This window comes from Centruroides sculpturatus, unplaced genomic scaffold (genome assembly GCF_000671375.1).
Source record: "Centruroides sculpturatus isolate CEXI.00-Female unplaced genomic scaffold, Cexi_2.0 scaffold187, whole genome shotgun sequence".
Taxonomy (NCBI): domain Eukaryota; kingdom Metazoa; phylum Arthropoda; class Arachnida; order Scorpiones; family Buthidae; genus Centruroides; species Centruroides sculpturatus.
The window spans coordinates 705972-721198 of NW_019385662.1; the positions used below are offsets into that span (position 1 = coordinate 705972).

General features: G+C 28.4%; 1 protein-coding gene across 3 annotated transcripts in view; it reads left to right on the plus strand.

Annotated features, from left to right (window-relative positions):
* LOC111640995 (sporulation-specific protein 15-like) overlaps positions 1-15227 on the plus strand; it is a 169466-nt gene that overhangs the window by 59066 nt on the left and 95173 nt on the right. For all 3 annotated transcript variants that reach the window (XM_023387099.1, XM_023387098.1, XM_023387100.1), the window contains 2 exons: positions 8733-8841; positions 11332-11434. In XM_023387099.1, the coding sequence (XP_023242867.1) occupies positions 8733-8841; positions 11332-11434 (212 nt within the window). The remainder of the gene's footprint in view (positions 1-8732; positions 8842-11331; positions 11435-15227) is intronic.

Here is a 15227-nt window from a genome sequence, read left to right on the forward strand (position 1 = left end):
AGATCGTATCATGAAAATGTCGTAAGGTGGATCATCTTTTCCCATAACCAAATAATTCGTTCCAACGCGAAAAACATACTCAAATTAAAGCCAAGTAATACATTAAAAAAAAATAACTGTAGTAAGAAAAACAAATGAAAAATGCGAACTAATGTAACGTCGTATGGTGAGTTTTTGTTCGTATAGTGGAGCAAAAATATGTTCGAATTTCATGTCGTATCCTGAAAATTTCGTATGCTGGGGCGTTCGTAACCTGAGGTACCACTGTATTTCATTTATGCATTTATTTACTTTATTTTATTTTATTCTGTATATTTTCGACAGTGTTGTACACATTTAGTTGTATTCTCAATTACGTATTTTTTTATGTATTTAAATTATTCTTGTTTAGAATATAATTTTTTAAACTTTAAAGAATTCTATTCAAAACTATTCGATTCTGACGATGGCTACACAGATAGCTGAAAGCGTTAGATGAATAAAAAAATAATTGCTGGAATAGGTTTTTTTATCTAAGTGTTTATAATACAGTAAGATCCTGCTTAATGCGGGGAATGCATTCCTAGACAACAAAGCGCTAAGCAAAACAGCGTTAAATGAGGTCATTTTAACATAGAGTAAATAGGGATAGGGGAATACGCGACCAAAAATCAACAAATTTTACTTTAATTTTAAGTTATTTTTATATTAATTTGCACAATAATATATGTTAAACAAGTAAAACAGCAAAACTGTATTTGGGACAAGACTATGTCTCGGAGACAGAATCACTTTGATGCTCAAGGCAGGTCTCGTTCTCATTTTCCTATCTTCTTGATATCGCTGCTTTTGGGCGCAATCGTTAAAACTTCACCTGCCTCGACCACGAGATCATCCGTGATGCATCTTCGATGAAATTAACTTATCTAATTTCAAAATTTCTCTCTGTTGCATGTCAGCCCAGGTTGAATTTTTGTTGATTCGTAATGAAAAGTTCCCATTTTTGAAAAGAATAATCGAAAATAATCGTGGCTATTGTATTGTCCGAAATTATTTTTTTATTTTGCACAAACAGTATACAGTTTAATCTGATTATAATGTCATCGAATGTAACAACAACCCTAATATAACGTCAAATGTTTATCGGTCCTACGATTTTACTATACTAGATAATGTTAAAAAAGGTCCACTTGTAATAAAACCGTTTTAACGTCATATTTGAAGCACTCCCAAATTTACAAAATTAGATTACAAATTTTATTTAACCTAGAAGAAACTGTGTGTTCAGTCCTAAGGTCAGAGTTCACTTCTTAGAATGACCGTGGGTGGTACTCTCCCCTACCTGACTTCGGTGGGATGAGGGGGCTGTTTTGCCTGTTTGTAGAAGAGGGTCGCCATTTTGTATTTTATTTTGACTCGATTCTCGGTCCCCTGACTACCTACGAATCTAGATTTTTTTATGCGCAAATGATTTGGGCACCTAATACTCTGTGCCAAATATCAACTCTCGACATGTACAGTACTCCTTCATACCTCTATGCTGGTAAGAACAAGTGGCAGTACGATTTTATAAACAAGACATAATCTTGTCAATAACACATAAACATATGCACACAGAAATGTAAAGTTCATTTTTTGTGATGAAGGTTCCTTACTTTTCTGAAATTCTTGAAGTTCTTTTGCAATAAAGTCGTGAAGTTTTATTTGTCGCTTTTTTCTTTCCTTAAGCAAATGTTGGTAGCAGAAGTTCGCATCCAAAATGCATTGTTTTGCTTTTTCACTCCTTTCAAAATCTGGATCATTCGCTACAATTTGATCAACGATTTCAGTTTTTGTTAGCAAACTTTTACTAAGGAAATCTGTAGAGAAATTTTTTGGGTTCTTTGTTTTCAGAAACTATTTTCCAGTTCTACATGAATTCCTTGTTCTGCCAGTTCTTGAAGGTCATCATTGGTAAGGCTCTCACCAGAAACCTGCTGTAACTCCTTAATATCCTGCTCATCTATATCTCCTAGTCCTGTATATCGATTAGGTTGAGTTTGGTCAACCTAACGACACAGCGATAGGCTCTTCTTGTTGAGAATTCTTGGCTACTTTCTGCCATAACTTCTTCCACACTTTGTGCATTTATCAGTTAATTGTTGCCAAGTGAAGTTGATATTTCCTATGGCATCCATGATGATATATTTTTTCCAAAATTGTACCAAACAAACATAGAAAGTACACCTTTTTGCCACCTGATTGATTTGTGTTCACAAATAATCGTATTATATATGAATCAATGAAATGCCACGATAATTTAAATCAGCATAATTTTGAGGTTTTTTAAGGCTTTGAGCAGACTGCGTTATATCGAATCAGTGTTAAGCGGGGTCTTACTGTAATTCAGTTCAAGATCAATATATGGAAGTACTGGATTATAAATGAGTTATCCTTAAGATTATTATTGTTAGGTTTAAAAGAAAAATTTGAAATTGACCAGATAAATTTCAAAACATTAAGCTTTATAATTTTTGTAACCATATTTAAAGCAATATGTGGAAGGCTGATTTTAACAAATTTTAAAGCAGCCTCCTAAAATTACTTTCTAGTTATCTGAATTGAATATTACAATTTTCTTAAGAAAATATTTCTTCTTTTTCTCTTACTTTATTTCATTTTTTATATAGGGTCAATACTTTTTAATGATGATCCTCCACATGACTTGACCTTTATCCATTTTCTCTTCTGGTGTCTTTATCTCTCAAATCCTCCTATCTTTTCTTAGTCCTTCTGAGAGAGAAGAAGACACTGTTCTTCCATCTCTCTGATATATTCAAATCATTATAAGTATTAGAATTTAATGTTTTAATTCTGAAGATAACTTGTAAAACTTGGGATTGAAAAATGCATGCTTATTTATTTATTAGTAGACATTCCATTAAAGCAGACGGTTGGCTCATTTGTTTGAGAAATGCTAATATGTATAATAAATTTGTCTCAAATTTATTTAATATTAACAAAATTAAGTTTAAAGAAAGGAAACCAACTGCTAAATATAGAAAATAAACTAAAAATTATTTTTTAATTATTATTCTTACGGTGTAAACCAGTGGTTCCCAACCTGTGCTCTGTGGAGCCCTTAGGGTTTCACATGCATTTCCCAGGGGCTCTGTGGCCACTCAAGGAAAATAAAATAAATAAAAATTGAATAAAATTAAAGAAAAAGAAGCAATTTGCCAAGTTGAATTAAGTATTGCTGCCTTTCTAAATGACATATCTCTGTGAAGCAGGATTCTTCACCTATAAAGGCAGCGAAACAAAATGCAGAACCAGACATTCTCCTGCAATTATCATTAATTGAACCAAAAATAAGAAAACTGTGCAAAATCTGCAACCACAGGTCTCTCATTAAACATTTATACATGAATTTGTTATGTCTTAATTTAGGCCTACACCTAAACACTATTAAGTTGTAAGACTTAGGGTAGATTTAAAAGCTCCATCATAGAAATTGATTCTAAAAAGGGCACCATGAATCAAAAAGGTTAAGAACCGCTGGTATAAACTTTTTCCTGAAAGTAATTTATTTTTGTTTTTACCAATGAGTATCTTACTACCATTTGACTGATATTCAAATGAATTAGATTTCAAGATTAGAATTCAAGATATAGATAAGTGTTTTTGAACATTTTTCTCATTATGGACTGTTAAAGGTATGGATAATTTTACATGGATCAGTAATTATATGCAGCTATGAATTTTGCTTATTTTTTACACTTATATATATTTATTTAGAGTTACTGTACATAACAAAGTATGTATGGTAAGTCCAGATTACTACTTAAATGTCACTTGCAATCAGCTATGTAGTCAAATATTTTTCTGCAGACCAGTAATTTTCTAGTAGACTGACAGTTGAGAAACATTGATATAGACAGTTGACAGACTTGGGAGGTTTAAGTCTAGATTGAATTTTTAAGAATTTTCATGGATGGTATCTTCTGAATATGTTTGGGTAGTGAGGAATGGATTCTAACCTTTCCGTTGTAATCCTAATGAAATTTGTGATGGCAATGAAAAAGCCTTTTTAGTGCCCACAGGACGGAGAATTAAAAAGTATAAAAAAAAACTGCCTAATGTAGTAATTTATTCAGTTTGAGCAAATAATAAGATATCATTTTCATATTAATGAATTAAGATAAATTATTAATGTCATTTATAAATATCAGATAGCCATCATATAAGAAAATTTATGTAAATTATTGTTTAGGATTGAATATTGATGTGGGAATTACTTTCTTACAGGTTAATTGAGAAGAGCACAAATTGCAATGAATTATATAGTAGATTTTAGAAATATTAACATATGACATGCATAATTTGTTAAAAAAATTTTTAATTTGGTGCCACTATCAATAATTGATAAACAAATTAACTATATGTTAATATTAGAGGGATAAATCCTAAAAATTAGATTCATTTTAGAATGGAAATGAACAAAATGACAAAAAATAAAAGCATTATTCTACAGTTTTCATTTAGGATATTTTTGATGTTTGATAAAATAGTAATTTGAAAAAGTTTGTCAACAAGTAGACATAAAATACAAATAAAACAAATAGAATACAAATATAATTTTGACATTCTGATGAATATCAAAGAATTCTTAAGTTCATTTTCTGTTGAATTGAATTTTTTAATGCCTGATAATAATTTTATTATTTATATGATTACTTGATAACAACAGTAATTTATGACTATTCTAATGCAACTGCAAGAATTTGTTTGGAATAAAAATACAATATTATAATAATTTTAGTCTGTTAATGGATTTTATATGTGCTTTATTTTTTAAATATTATTTATTTTAAAGAATAAATAATAATAATAATTAAAAGATTAATAAGAAAAAAAATAATAATTGGCTATTAATCTCCATTCATTCTATTTTAAGTCAACCAATCATCTTATCATACACTGATCAAGATAAAATCATTATTTACATTATTATACAGTGAACCACTAAGTTTATATAAACAATATTTTTATTTTTTCTCAAACTTTTCTTATTTATTTTATAGAATAAATCTTTATATATTATTAATAGAATGACAAGAATTAGCTTCATTCATCTTCCAAAACGTTTCTGTCTTTTGATATTAAAGCATGCGACTATTATCAGAAAGTTTACTCTACTTTTGAAATAATCTATACTCTATAGTAATATTATAAAGAGGTAAAGTTTGTAAGTTTGGATGTAGGAGGTAATCTCCAAAAGTACTCATCCAATTTCAAAAATTCTCTCACCAGTATTTGGAATGGACCTTCAGGGTGGATATAGGCTGTATATTATTCCATTAAACATTCATATAAATTAAAAGATATCATCTAGGTAAGCATTATATTTTTGGTGTCAGTGGGTGGCGAAGAGTAAGACACGTACATATACGAGATAGGTAACTGCACAGTGCAGTCGCATGGTCAGCAAGATATGCAGGGCACGTGTCCGAACTTGTGTCCAATAATAATAAATGCATAGCCCAGATGGTTAGGAGTTGAAAGTTGAAATTTGGTACACAGTTAGGGTACGTCACACTAAGAAGGGATTTTTCGAAATTCCCCATGGGGGAGAGAGAGAGGATTAAGGCTTACTGTGAAGAACTCGGTTTCTATTATACTATTTTAGATGACTTTTTTGCATTTATGCTGGATATCAAACATATTTTTAAACACTTCAAAAAATTCTAATGATATTTAGTGTTCCGTCGTATATAAAGTTGATACGGGGAGCACATGCGCATAAGTTGTCTTCATTTGAACTCTTGGTCTTAATGTTTGAATTTATATTTATAAATGATTCAGGAAGATCAAGCTTATTTTTTGAATTTAGTAAACCCGAAGAACAATCCAGAAGGGATTATGAAAACGTTTGTTATTCATCACTTAGTGGTACCACGCACAGGTTAGTGGTTGCAGAATTATCATTATCCCAGTGTGATAAGCAGATATCTAAAAATTCTCTAATTAGGAAGAGAGGGAAACTAATTCTTGCACTTGGTGAAAACAAGTAAGATCAGCTATAATCTAATAATCTTAATCTTCGCTATCATTACTTTTTGTCTGAGAAATGCCAGGCTCATCTGCTAGTATGATATAAAGAGTTTATAATTGGCATTTCTAAATGTTTGTATTTAAATATTTGTTCCACTTGAATGAATGTTAAATGATGGATGTCAATTGTTATCCTTGTTAATTTTTTTAAAATTGCTTTTAATAGACTGAAAGAAAATAGTTTTTAATTTTTCCAATTAAATAGGTAATTGAATTTAATGGAAGTTAAGAAACTTTCATTAAATTTTTGTCATTTATCAAATTAATAATCTGAGACTGAAAATTCACTGTCTTATGTGAAAAGAATAACAATAATATTTAATCCAGCAATTAATTGTAATTAAATAAGAATCTCTGGTTGTATTTATTTACAAATGTAAAATTTTACTTTATAATTGCTCATTTTGTTTTTGTTCTTCAGTTCAATCCTAAAGAAGGTCAATAAATCTAACTGAAACACATTTGTTACTTAATGTATTTGCTGTATGTAAGATGCACTTCACTTTCCGAAAAAACAAAAGTAAATTTCTAATATACTTTATTGAAAAATAAAGTACTGTAATTTTCATACAGTTGGTATGTAAATGTATTTAGGTACAAAAACAGTATTCAAGTATAAACAACAACAACAACATTGCAATAGCTATATATTTCTTAAGTAAAAATATTATGTATATATATATATATATATATTTGCTGGCATATACAATACAGATAACCTATAAGACAGTATTTTTTCGGAAAAAAGTACGTCTTATATGACAACAAATGCAGTAATTATAATTAATTGCTGCATTAAAGATTGTTTATTCTATTCTAGTTATCCAGTTTTAGTCTTCAGCAGTTCTGCTTAAAAAAATATAAAGATTTTTTGAGTAATTTAATTGTTTAATTCCAAAGAGTTTATAAAACATTTCGGTAATTAAAAAAACAGACTTATTTTAAAAACAAAAGCTGATTCATTAGTTAAAATTCATAATATTTGATTTTTCTTTTGATATCAAATTACTTGTTAAACTTTTTTTTTCCGTACTCTTGTAACAGGCTAAGCTACTTAACTGTAAAAATCTGACCTTAGGTTATGTTTAATTAGAACATTGCCAAAGAATGCACTTCAATTGTTGTTCTTGTTAATTTATTAAAATGCATTTAAGTATCCAAAAGAAAACAGTTTTGAAAATTTCCAATTAATTTTCAAGATTGTTGTTTGAGTTAATTATTTAAAAAGAATTTGCATGTTTATGCAGATTATTCTCATTTTATTTCTTGCATTTCAGATTGAAGAATTTAAAAAAATGGTAATAAAAATTGAAGATTTTTTTTGTAATTAAATCTCTTATTTTGGAAACTGACAAATATGTGATTTGACTATCTTCATTAATATAAAACACTTAATAAATTAGACTTTTTTGAAATTAATTTAATGTAAATTTAGAAATATTAATCCAAATATCTAATTACTGGATTTATCATGCTACATTGGTGCTATTAATTTAATTAATTATGTAATTTAACTAAAAGTAAGTTTAGAAATATTTATATAATTGAAATTTGGATACTGTGTTATGAGGGTTGTTTGAAAGTATTGATAGTGAGCCTACCTGTGAAGGTGTTGTCCCAGGCAAATGATATTAACACTTCTCAAAGAATGTGATGAACTTCTCCCAGCAGTGCTCCAGTTTTGTGAACTCTTGGTACAAAAAAGATTTATTTTGGTTCTCACACCATCCGTGGACAGTGCTGACACAGTTGAACACTGTCCTTTCACATGTCATTTTAGTGTTGGGAACAAGTGGAAAAAAAAACAAAAAACAGGCAACGAATGACTGAATGATTGATTGTTTTCACCCATGGAAGTCTCCATCTTGACTGACAGTATACCTTTTTTCTACCACTGTTTGAGAGGATGGCCAGAGGCAGGAATTACATATCTGAGAATTGTGTTTCAAAATGCTATAAACTTTGTTCTGTTTTGACAACTCCTTCATAGATTTTCAAATAATTGCTGTATGTAAAATGACATATACCAGAATTTAAATATAGTATCCAATAGATATATTTTGACATATTTATTTAATAAAGATAAAATATCAAATTTATTGTCATATAAATTCTTGATTGATACCCAATGTACAGTACAGAGTGATTGCAAAGCTCCTATGCATGAAATTGGATGTAAATTTAATACAGTGTGATTGAGACTAAAAAATATATTACAATTTGCTTTAGTGCAATATGAAAGAGAAAATTTGTTTCCACTTTATAAGAGTTGAAGACTTAACAATAATTATCAGAGGCTGTTTTAATCAGTTTTAAGCATCAAAATGGAGGATGATGTCCAGAAAAAACATGAGAAAAATTTAAAATTTATACAGAGAATGGAAGAAAATGTACAGATAACTTTTAACTAGATGAATTAGGATTTTGTGAGCACTTTGTACTAAAATTTAAAACATAATAGCTTATTTCAGAAACATTCTCAAAATTTTTCTTCTGCTTTGTGTAATTAGATTAAACTTATTTATTTTTTATTTTAAATAATAAAAAATTGCATTTTTGATAATTTTTAAAAATTTAATTATATTTAATTCAGTTTATAATTTATTTAAAACGATGAATTTTTATATCATTTTAATATTTTTGTTTTAAATTTTTTTTAGTGAGTAAAATGTTAAATGTAGAGCAATGTAGTCCTGTTCTGATATCATCACCATCTGCAACTGTGACATATCATAAAAGAGCATCTAGTGTGCCATTAATTGAATTGAGGTAAATATTTTTGTCTGATAAATCTGAGTTTTAATATATACCTGTAATTATATAAAAGGAAAATTTTAAAATAGTTATTTTAATTCTTACAAATTTTATTCATAATGACTCATGCTTGTCATACAATATACCAAAAGTTCTCATACTTAATAAATAACATAACATATAATATACTCAAATTGAAATTTATATTTGCATTATGTCATAAAGAAACACAGAAATGATCAGAATATTTAGTTATTTAATTTATTTAATGTTTGTTAATTTTGCTTAATTTAAATGTGGTCAAATGATTACATTATCTTTGAATCTTATTGAAGCAGAATGTAATTAAAAACAAGAAAAAAAAACAAGCCTGAAAAAACTGGACTTAGCAAACAGGATGACAAAATCTGACAGTTTCTTTAATTAATTTTAATTACAAACAATGTTTAAAGAATATATGAGTAATCTATTACCTTAATACAAAAGGAAAGTATGATAGCTTGCCTAGTAACTACTTTAATTGATAAATTGTTTTTCCCCCCAACTCTCTGCCCAGATCATCATCTTATAATCCAAATAGTCTAATTTTCAAACACTTGAACAGGTCAGTTATAATATAGGTTTTTTGAAAAATATTTGAATTCAATTTTTTGGGAGAAGTAAGGTCAGAATTAATTTAAACACAAAATTTATGCACATAAAACAATAAAATAAATTTTTGTTTAGGGTATAAAATAAAGGTTAAAACTTAAAAAAAATTTGCTGAACATCATCTGTTAAAATACTATTACATACTGTTAAATAATACTATTAAAAAATTATTAATAAATAATACTTGCTGTTGCATTATGTCATTAATATTTTAATTTTTAACATGCCAGTTTATTTGGTTCAGTTAATCTATTTTTAACATTATGAGGAAATGTTAAGCCTTTGATTCAGTGTACAGTACAAAATAAAGTTTACATAAAATGAGTTTTATGCAATTTATTTTATGCAAGACACACTTTTATATGAAATATAAATAATTGTTCTTAAATATAAAATTTAAATGCATTTAAATATTTTATTTCTGTCGCAAAAAATTACTCAATGCACTGAACCATTTTGATGATTTAATTAGATTATTTTTTCATAATTAAATTGGTTTTGTTTTATGATTCCTCTTGATACAGTTAAAAAAATCAACTAATGCACTTCAGTCAATAAAAAATTTTATTATAGGAATGAAAGCTCCAATTATAAGAGAACAGTTAAATGGCTATCCTGACAGCATGACTGTCTCTAAAGTTAACCTAATGGTTGCAAGTGAGTTGATGTTTAAGAATATAGGTATTGGAGTATTTGTAAGAGCAACTCTTGAAGTAATCTGTTAGGAATGGAAAATTTTTGCAAAAATTATATATAATGTTATAGTTTCTCAAAAATGTTTGTTGTTGCTCAAAGTAAGAGATGTTTTTAAATTTATGTTGATAATTTTCCTGGTGTAGAATACAAAGTAAAATAGCAGTTTCAAAAGCCAATGTAATATTTAAAAATTTTAGTCGTCTTATTATATTTTTATTTCACATTTTAATAGATTGTTTAAGTTAGTTAAATTAAAAACATTTCCAAATTAAAAAAAAAACTTTTTTGATGATTTTGGTAGTTACTTTTTTGGCTTTATATGAAATATTTTTGTTGCATGCTTGTATTCTTATAGGTTACAATCTTAATATTTCTGCGGATATATTTGTTTATTTGGAATTTTTATCAATTACTAGCTTACCTGTCGCGCATTACTGCGATCTCAGAAGAAANACAGAGATTTAGTAATGTTTCTTGTGTGCTTTTCTTTCTTCTAAACCTTGAATGATTGTCGCAAAGTTAATTATTATGTAATATAATATAGAAAATACAATAAAACCTTGTTTGTTTGAATTAATAATAATTCAAACAAACAAAAATTTATAAAATAACGTTAGATCCAGTGTAAAGCTTGATGTTTCTAACTTGCTTCTAGTAATTTTTGTGTTAAAACTAATTTTCTTTGCTTGTGCAGCCAATAGCCACATCCTAGTCTTTTTATTCTAGCTGACAAAGCCAAAATATTAAACGATACCACTATGTCAAAAACTCAAATAATTTAAAATGTATATTGTAAGTGGATCCCTTGAATAGAAAAATGAAACAATGTATTCACATAGAAACTTTTTAGTTAAATTAATGGAACAGGTAAGTGGAATGTGAAGTGAGAAGACTGAATCAGTAGCATTAAAATTCACTTGAGATAAGATTGAAATGATAAAAAGTTAGCAATAGAAAGGAGGAAAATGCTTATGTTTTAATAAAAATTATTAATAAATTATATGGAATTTTAATTAATTAACTATAATTGTCAATTGATAATTTTTTTTTATTTTGAGAGTTTAGAAAGTAAAAAGCTGTGTTTATAATATTAAAAGAATAAAAAGAATGAAATGTTTATAAAATTGCATTGTACAGAATATTTTGTTAATCTTTTAGGCACTCTGATGGTGATGATGATAGCTTGGATTCTGAAAATATTTCAATTAATGAAAGTACTGATTTGAATAATGAAACAGATTCTGCAAGTTTATGCTCAAGAGTAAGTATAATAAATTATTTTTTTAATTTTAATTTGTTTTATATGTACAGTGGAACCTTGCTTAATGAACATAATTCATTCCAGAATGTTACTTGTAAAGCAAAACAATTTTTCCCATATAAATTAATTTAAAATATGATAATGCATTCCATGCTGAAAAAAAATACTCAAATATTTTATGTATAGTGTTTATTCAAAGAAAATTATATAATATAAGAGCAACTCTTGAAGTAATCTGTTAGGAATGGAAAATTTTTGCAAAAATATATATAATGTTATAGTTTCTCAAAAATGTTTGTTGTTGCTCAAAGTAAGAGATGTTTTTAAATTTATGTTGATAATTTTCCTGGTGTAGAATACAAAGTAAAATAGCAGTTTCAAAAGCCAATGTAATATTTAAAAATTTTAGTCGTCTTATTATNACTCAAATATTTTATGTATAGTGTTTATTCAAAGAAAATTATATAATATACACTGTTAAGGAGTGTGAATCAGCATCATATTTTCTTTTAGCACGGAATGAATCAACCTGGAATGTGAATTCAATTTGTAGAAAACAAAAAAAAAAAAAATTGAAATACAGTACAGTAATTTAATATTTAATTATAGCCTTTACATAGCCCAAGAATTTGGAATATCATTTGGTATGTTTATTATATGGCTATTGTTGTTGATGTTTACATATAATATGTCTGAACACAAGTTTGGAAAATTGTGTGATCACAAGCGATACTAAGATGTTGGCGGAACAAGTGTTAAACACAGACTGATGGAGCATGCACACAATTTGGAACTTCCTTCTCCTTGTCACTTGTTATGTGAAACGTCACTCGTTAAGCGAGTCATTTTTTTACGATTTGCTTTACTCGTTATGAGAGGTGCTTGTTAAGCAAGGTTCCACTGTATTTGAATTGAAATCAATTTAATGAACTTTATAATTCATCGCATATATTTATTTATCTGGTAATATCATGCAGTTTTGTTTATATAAAAAGTTTTCAGTAACTATTTTAGCTGTATGGTATTAAGTTTCCTTCAGTTTTATTCCATATTTTTTTCTCACTAAATGCACAATAATTCCACATACCTTGCTTGATAAGAGGTGCTTGTGCAATTTTTTCCTATACATTCATTCGTTCATTTATTAAAGATATATAAGTACTGTACTTGTCGTAGTTTTGTGTAGCACTGCAAAGGTCTATTCTGTATATATAGGACAGTTGGTTTAGGCAGATGTTTTATAGACAAATGTCCTTCCTGATACCAATCCTCTGTATTTTATTTGGATTTTGGATTTGTCAGAGCTGTTGCATTCTGAATGGAATTTATAATAGTATGTGGACTGTGTTCAGCAGCACAGAGTTCTTTCTGAGTCTATTATGTTGTGATCTTTATTCTAACCAATTCATGGTTTCTCCCATTTCTAGAATTCTAAGTAGTTCAGTCAGTATACTTTTTGTATGCTAAGTTCCGATAGTGATGTCATTTTTTTCTGTCTTATCATTACCATCAGTACTGTTTGTTGGTAAAATGGCTGTATGTGCTGGTATAAATATATTTTGTTTTCATAATGGTAAAAAAATTAGTCACAGTGACTGAATAATTATTTTTATGTTATCTGCCTTTTTAAAGACAGAGTTGACTTGCTGAGTCAGGATACCATTCAAAGATACTTAGAACAATTCTTTGCTCCACCCTCTTAACCAATTAGATTTCTTGCATAGCATTCTGTGTAACTGAATATTTCTTTGGTCTTCCCTACATTCTCATACTGCTCAACTTCAATGATTTTGTAGAAAACAGTGCATTTAGCATAAGTCACCATTAACCTCTTTAATTTTATTCTATATTATTTCTCTTTTTTATTTTTTATTAATAGTTGATTATGTAAAATGTTAGTGAAATTATGAGTTAGGAAAATTGATACATCAAGACTATTCATATATAGATAATAACTGATTCAGGATAGGGTAAATTAAAGTAATTGTCAATTAAAATGAACCTGGATAAAGTTTAAATATATTAACTCTCACATAACATGAATAGAAAGAATGACAAAAATTTTTATAATTGATATAAAAACAAATACTGTAGAACCTCGATTATCCGGACTAATTGGGGATGAAGGTAGTCCGGATAAGGAAAAATCCGGATAATCGAAACAGATACTTTAATTTGTCTTTTAATGATAATACAACACATTTTCTTTTTGATGACATATCGGTAATATTAAAAGTAAATACTGTATTTAAATCGTGATCAAATTTTCAAGAAACAAACGTTCGTATTGAATTTGGACTACTACTGACCAACGCTAACAGACTACCTATTGTTTAAAAGGCCCTCTGGTGGCGCAAGAAGACGGATTTTATAAAATAAAAAGCAGTTGAAACTGCATTTTTATGAATAAAAATTTGACAAACTATTTATCGTTTTATGACGAGTAAAATTTTTTCGTCGCGTTCGCGGCTTTTAAGTAATGCATAAACCTTCGAGGCGCGAGGCCCTTCGGACCGCGAGGCATAGGCGGTGGCCCACGTCGTCCATGCCTTACGCCGCCCTTGGTCATAGAAATGATGTAATTTGAATATAAATTATTTATAAATACGTATGTCAAGTTATATTTTTATTACTACGTAAAATATATTTAAGGGTTTACGACCACTGTGCTGGGTGAGACGTTGTTGAAACAAAAAAAGTTATGCATTCCATCATGTACATAAACAGTGTTGTAATTCGCCAAGTGCAAATTAGCAAATTCGTAAAATTTTTGTTTATTTTGAACAATCCGGATAACCGGATAATCGAAAATCCGGATAATGGAGGTCCGGATAATGGAGGTTCTACTGTATAATCATGTGATAATATGGTTGATAAGCCACTAGAAAAGCAGTAATTTGTTAGTCACAGATTATCATATGATTAGTTTAACCACTATTAATACAAAAATTAATAGTGGTTTGTGACTAACAAACTACTATTGACATGATTCATAAACTAGATTTTTTGATTATTATAAGTGTTGCTGTGTTTTGAAAACTTTTAGTGGTTTGTTAATCAAAAAATATAGTTTATAAAAAGATATATCATTTCCACATCTTCTAACTACAAATGAGATTTTATATAGGTTTTATAGATTAATGTAGCAGTTGATTTAGTTGATTATAAGTTTAAATATGGTGAACACTTTTAACATTTACTATATTCATTCACAAATATTGACAAATTAGTAAAGCCAAATGATTACTGGATTAGATAAGAATGTAATACTGCTACTATTAATAATATAGCTTGATGTAATCTGGTAGTTGCTTGGCTTTAATATAGCTGTTGGACTTACAGATGTTTATATTTGTATAGACAAATTAGTATTGAGAAAACTGAAATTTAGATTCAATATTAATATAAAGGAAATTTTCTTTCATGTCTTAGTGGGTTATACTCGGTTGATACCGGTGGCTGTGTACTATGCCGGACCAGAGTCAAGGCATAGCAACCAAAACAAAAATTAAATAAGTGTGTCAGTGTCTGTATTCAGGAATTTCCTAACAATGTGGAATGTATTCAATATAGTGGCCTTCTGTAGTGTGATGTATGTATTTCTACTCAATTGTAATGTTCCCAGGCTTTTGTGTAGTGTGTGTGGTATCACACCTGTACAGGAGAGAACAACAGATACAATAAGCACCCTATCCATCCTCCATAGATGCTTTATTTCCTGGGCGAGTTCTGTGTACTTGCTAATTTTTTCAGTGCATGTGTTTTGTACATTGTGAGTGTTTGGAATGGCTAT